The sequence below is a fragment of the Megascapheus bottae genome, chromosome 18 (genome assembly GCF_031878675.1).
Source record: "Megascapheus bottae isolate mThoBot1 chromosome 18, mThoBot2.hap1, whole genome shotgun sequence".
In the NCBI taxonomy this organism is placed as follows: domain Eukaryota; kingdom Metazoa; phylum Chordata; class Mammalia; order Rodentia; family Geomyidae; genus Megascapheus; species Megascapheus bottae.
In genome coordinates, this window is record NC_143526.1 from 33545005 (window position 1) to 33551004 (window position 6000).

A 6000-nucleotide genomic window follows, 5' to 3' on the forward strand; every position below is an offset into this window, starting at 1 on the left:
AAAAGAAAAACCAAAGATGAGTTTTTTGGTAAACGTCTTTCATACTTTTTTCCTGAAATGATTTTCATGACTTGATACTTAAATTACTAAGCATCTTGATAAGTGCATAGCTGAGAAATTTATCAACATTTGTACTTTCTCTCCTCTTCAAATAGCTCAGTCCCAGTTCCAGAATGAAGAAGTTGCCTCAGGGACGACTTGTGCCTCCCCTTGGACCTGAGACAAGAGTATCTGTGGTCTGGGTGGAACGCTATGATGATATAGGTACATATGCAGATGTTGTCTATAAATAAAATGATAGTAGCATTGCAGCAACTAGCCAGGAGTGTGAAAGGAGTTAGAGCAGAGTAAGGGGAGGGGACCACAAATAGTAACTGAAGGGCAGCAAGCCTTGGTCTATATGCCAGCATCCTGACTCGGTGCTATGCATTGAACCTGATACAGCTCCTGTTTCATAGTTGTGCCTATTTCTTGAGTCCAGGAACCACGGAGTAGCTATTCTTGAGACAGTGAGAGGAAGCCCTTTACACATCCCCTTGCCATATGACTTATGTACTTCTAGTCTAGAGGTTAATTTGTCACTAAGCATTAGGTTGCAGAGAAGCTTTTCTGTTTTAATATTAGTTTACATTAGTTATACAGAACGCAGAGTTCCTTGGTATAATTTTATACATGCTTTCAATTGATTCTGATCAATATCACCCCATAAGGTATTTTCTTTTATTTTCCTTTTTTTTTTCCTGCCATTCCTGGGGCTTGAAGTCAGGGCTTGAGCACTGACCTTAAGCTTTCTCAAGGCTAGAGCTCTACCACTTGAGCCACTGCATCACTTCTGGCATTTTCTAAATATGTGGCACCCAGGAATTGAACCCGGGTCTTCATGCATGCTAGACATGCACTCAATTTCCTGTTACTTATTTTGGGAAAATTAGGGAGTTATTAATTATATGCTATTTTTTTTTCTTCAGAAAACTTTCCTCTCTCAGATCTGATGACAGAAATCAGTACTGGTGTGGAAACCACTGCAAATAGTAGCACTTCTCTGAGGTAACATTTTTTTATTTCCTTGAAGTTAATCAGTGTATCTAGGGCCGGGAGTTTGGCCTAGTGGTTAAAGTGCTTGCCTAGCATGGATGAAGACCCGGGTTCAATTCCTCGGTACCACATACAGAGAAAAAAGCCGGAAGTGGTGCTGAGGCTCAAGTGGTAGAGCTCTAGCCTTGAGAAAGTCCAAGGACAGTGCTCAGGCCCTGAGCTCAAGCCCAGGACTGGCAAAAAAAAAAAAAAGAAAAAAAAATCAGTGTGTCTATTTTTTATGTTATTAAATTTTATTTTATATTATTTAATATTTAATATTATTTTATATTATTAAAGAGGTAATAATGAGGGCTGGGTGTGTAGCATAGTGGTAGAGTGCTTCCCTAGCATACATGAAGTCCTTGGTTTGATTCCTCAATACTACATACACAGAAACAGCCCGAAGTGGTGCTGTGGCTCAGGTGGTAGAGTACTAGCCTTGAGAAAGCCCAAGGACAGTGCCCAGGCCTGAGTTCAAGCCCCACGACTGCCCCCCCCCAAAAAAATACAATGAAACAAAAAGTTGAGGTACAACTGGGCACAGTGGCTCATGCCTGCAATCTTAGCTACTCAGGAAGCTGAGATCTGAGGATCTCAGTTCAAAGCTAGCCTGGTCACTAAAGACAGACAAACTCTTATTTCCAGTTAACTACTAGAAAACTGGAAGTGGTGCTGAGGCTCAAGGGCTAGGGAAGTAGCCTTGAGCTGAAGAGCTCAAGGACAGTGCCAACGCCCAGTGTACAGGACCCATGACCCAATTTAAAAAAAAAAAGTTGAAGGCACAAAAATAAAAAGAGAATCAGATATATTTGTACATAAATGTACAAAGTTATCAAATTAGCCATGATTTAAAAATGAAACTAAATTTGTTGCTAGGTGTGGATTTAGAATTAAATGTTCAAAGCCTGTCTCATCTATATAGCAATACCCTTATAATTATCCATATCATAAATGTCAGTATTGTCTTTTTGAGGCTGAATAATAGTCTGCACTATGTGTATATGGTAGTTGCTTTATTTGGTCATCTGTTAGGGACCTGTACGTTGCTTCCATATCTTGGTTATTGTGAATAGTGCTGCATTCGATATGAGTTATAGATGTCTTATTGAGATCCTGATTTCATTCCTTTGGAAATATATGCATATATATGTATATATACATATGTATATATATTCTGCAATGGGATTGTTAGATCCCATTTTTTTTTAACCTTTATTAAAGAAATTTTTTTCATATATAGACACTCTGTTGGTGTACTTACTCAGTTAGTACTTGAGTTATATATACCTCCAGCTCGGTTTTTTGCTGATTAATTTGAGATGGAGTCTGTTGAATTTTTGTGCCAAGAGTGGCTTTGAACCGTGATCCTCACTTAGATCTTAGTCCTCTGAGAAGCTAGAATTACAGGCTTGAGCCATCAACTCCCAGCTAGAAGTATTTTTTGGGTGGGGGAGTGGGGGCTGGTCCTGAGGTTTGAACTTAGGTGCTGTCTCTGAGCTTCTTTTATTCAAGGCTAGTATTCTACCACTTAAACCACTTCCGCTTTTCTGGTCATTTACTGGAGATAAAAATCTCACAGACTTTTCTGCCTAGACTGGCTTAGAACTGCAATCCTCAGATCTGAACCTCCTGAGTGGCTATAAGCACAGATATGAACAGCCAGTATCTACCTTCCTGGAAGTGTTAATTTAATGACCAAATGATTTATTTATTTATTTTTTTGGTGGGTCATGGGGTTTGAATTTGGCCTGGGCATTGTCCTGAGCTCTTCCACTCAAGGCTACCACTCTACCTCTGTGCCTGGGTGTTGTCCCTGAACTCTTCAGCTCAAGGCTACTACCCTACCCATGAGCCAAGCCCCACTTCCCGTTTTCTAGAGGTTGGAGATAAGAGTTTCAGGTCCTTTTGTGCCAGGGCTGGCTTTGAACCTTGACCCTCAAAGTTCAGTCTCTTGAATAGCTAGGATTACAGGCGTGAGCCACTGCCTGGCTCAAATGATTTTTTTTTAAAGCAGTATTGGGGTTTGAACTTGAGGCCTCATGCTTGCTCAGCTGGCATTCTATCAGTCGAGCCACATCTCTTGCCCTTACTGTTTATTGTCATGAAAAGTTAATTGCCCTTGACTGCCATAAAAATTGCACTTGGGATCCCACACTGGATTTAACACAGTTTCTGCTTCTGCCCAGTACAGCTTCAACTACTCTGGAAGTCCCTGTACTCTGCTCACCACACTGTCCCTATCAAAGTATAGGGAGAGGATAGCTGTGTACTAGTGGCTCATATCTGTATAATCTCAGCTACTCAGAAGGCTGAGATCTGAGGACCAAGATTCAAAGTGAGCCTAGGCAGGAAAGTCTGTAAGACTCATTTCCAGTGAACCACCAGAAAACCAGAAATGGACTGTGGCTCAAAGTGGTAGAGTGCTATTCTTGATCAAAAAATGCTCAGGGACAATACCCAGGTCCTGAGTTCAAGCCCCTTGACTGAAGGGGTTGGGGGAAGAGACTAATTGAAAGTTTCATAGCTAGCTGCTGGATTCTCAGCCCCCACCGTAGATTTACCTTGTCCTTTCTACTCTGTCTCCCCAGGGGTTTGCTTAGCATGTTTTTTCCAGACTCTTGTTAACTTAAATATCCTGATTCCAGTAATGAGCACTGAAAGCCAAGGGTTACAGAGGGATCTGCAATTGCAGAAAGAGACCTGTTGGCCCCTCTCAAACCACTACTGGCAGTAGGTTTCATTGGTATTCTTATGATGTGTATGAAGGACTTCAACTCCAATGGTCTGAGCTAAAAAAGATCCTTCTTTTCTTAAGATCTACAACTCTTGAAAAAGAAGTTCCAGTCATATTCATTCACCCTTTGAACACTGGATTGTTCCGGATAAAAATTCAAGGAGCCACAGGAAAATTTAACATGGTCATCCCTCTTGTGGATGGAATGATAGTCAGCAGGCGAGCACTTGGTAAGGCCTTTACATTTGCTTAAGGACTAAGACTCCTTTCCTTCTTTACCACTTTTATGAATCAAAGAAATCAAAGTAAGAAGTGATGCTGGTACATGATAAGTCCCATGTGTACAAAGTGCTGTGGCCCTTGTTAAAAGGGGAGCATGTTTCAGTGTGTTTTAAACATTTTCCCCCTCTGCTAGGGATGGCACAAGGGCTTATACATGCTGTCTTCAGTAGGGGTGAGACCCCTAGCCTTTTTTCTAGTAAATACAAGTGAGAGTTCACAAGTTTGTAGGTTGAGAAAAGAATGGTAATTGTTAGTAATCCAGGAGAGAACATGGGCTATCAAACCCATTTTGGTTTCCCATGTCATTGTATCTTCTGACAGTTTCTTCTGGTTGTTGTTTTTTTTTTGTTGTTGTTGTTGTTTTTTTTTTTGTGGGTCATGGGGCTTGAACTTGGCCTGGGCACTGTCCCTGAGCTCTTCAGCTCAAGGCTACCACCCTACCCTTGAGCCAAGCCCCACTTCCTGTGTTTTCTAGAGGTTACTTGGAGATAAAGAGTCTCAGGTCCTTTTGTGCCCAGGCCGGCATTGAACCTTGATCCTCGGATCTGAGCCTTCTGAGTAGCTAGGATTACAGGTATGAGCCACTGCGCCTGCCTCTGACAGTTTTTCTTAATGTTTAGGGATTCACTCCAACTGGAGTGAAATAGATTTGAGTATTTAGGGAATGATTCATCTGAATATTGAGAGTGCATCTTACTGACTGCTTATTGATTGTTTTCATCAATTTTCAAGGTTTTTTGGTGCGACAGACTGTAATCAACATTTGTAGAAGAAAGAGACTAGAAAGTGACTCCTATAGTCCACCACATGTCCGCCGGAAACAGAAAATCACCGACATTGTCAACAAGTACCGGAACAAGCAGTTGGAACCAGAGTTTTATACGTCACTTTTCCAAGAGGTTGGACTCAAGAGCTGCAGTGCTTAGGACCACTGTCTGTTTAGGACATTGAACTCCAGTGTGGGGCTGTACTATCAAAGCTAGGCAGTTTGATAGTGATCACTGTAAAAATAAAAGCAGATCACTCCCAAGAGCTTACTGTTTAATCACAGGATAGAAGAAACACATTGTAAACCCATTGAAGACTCTGGACTTCCTAATGAAATGGGCTTGCAGACACAATCATATTCCAGCTGGTAATGATGATAAATATTTTAGCCATAAAACTTCCTTTTAAAAGTGACAGTTTTAGTTCAATGTAAGCCTTTTGAGGAGAAAGGCTTTTATGCACCTCAGTTGTAAACACATGCATTGGTAGTATCAACAGATTTGCAAATTAGAAGTTGAAGATAGTTTTATACTCACTTTTTAGGAGACTGTCCTCAAACAATCTGTGTCATAATCTCCTGGTACATTTAAAGGTTCCAATTGGCAGCACGAAGAAGGAAAGAAGTTGCAATGTTCTGCTTACTTGTAGGTCTGTCATCCACTTGTCAAAATGACAGAGTACAATGTGTGTTTTTTTAGGTTTTCCCTTTCTTCCTCAGATGAAAAATCTGACATTAAAATATTTTGTATTTTTCTCTCCACAATCAAAAAAGTCATTATTCTTGTCACTGCACAGATCAATCTGGCAGTCTCAGCCTCTGAGAGAACAGATGTGAAGTGGAGGCACCCCCTTGTCCTCTGGTGGGTTACTAATGGACTTTGTGGGATTATAAGCTCTTGAATCAGCAGTGATACCCCCACTCCTCGTTATTGTCCAGTGTAGTGAGGTAAAGGCAGGTTAATCATTTGGAGAGAGGTTGAAAATTACTTGATTTCATCATTCTCTTATTTCACAAACAAGCAGCAAACTGCAATAGTTAAGGATTTGAATTTGTGGTGCAGGAAGTAGCCTCTCAGTGCTGCTAGTGTAGTTTCTTCCAGAGAGCTCCTGGAGTGTATTGTTTGACAGGCGCCACACCA

The 6000-nt window shown here is 41.0% G+C and overlaps 1 protein-coding gene across 7 annotated transcripts in view; it reads left to right on the top strand.

Moving 5' to 3' along the window:
* Positions 1 to 6000, top strand: part of Ralgapb (Ral GTPase activating protein non-catalytic subunit beta) — a 92060-nt gene that overhangs the window by 81393 nt on the left and 4667 nt on the right. For 4 of the 7 annotated variants that reach the window (XM_090352347.1, XM_090352349.1, XM_090352351.1 and 1 more), the window contains 4 exons: positions 156 to 264; positions 969 to 1047; positions 3893 to 4041; positions 4826 to 5410. In XM_090352347.1, the coding sequence (XP_090208473.1) occupies positions 156 to 264; positions 969 to 1047; positions 3893 to 4041; positions 4826 to 5019 (531 nt within the window). In that variant the 3' untranslated portion in view covers positions 5020 to 5410. Of the gene's footprint in view, positions 1 to 155; positions 265 to 968; positions 1048 to 3892; positions 4042 to 4825; positions 5411 to 6000 lie in introns of those variants that run through there. The other 3 variants (XM_090352346.1, XM_090352348.1, XM_090352350.1) reach the window with 1 other exon arrangement.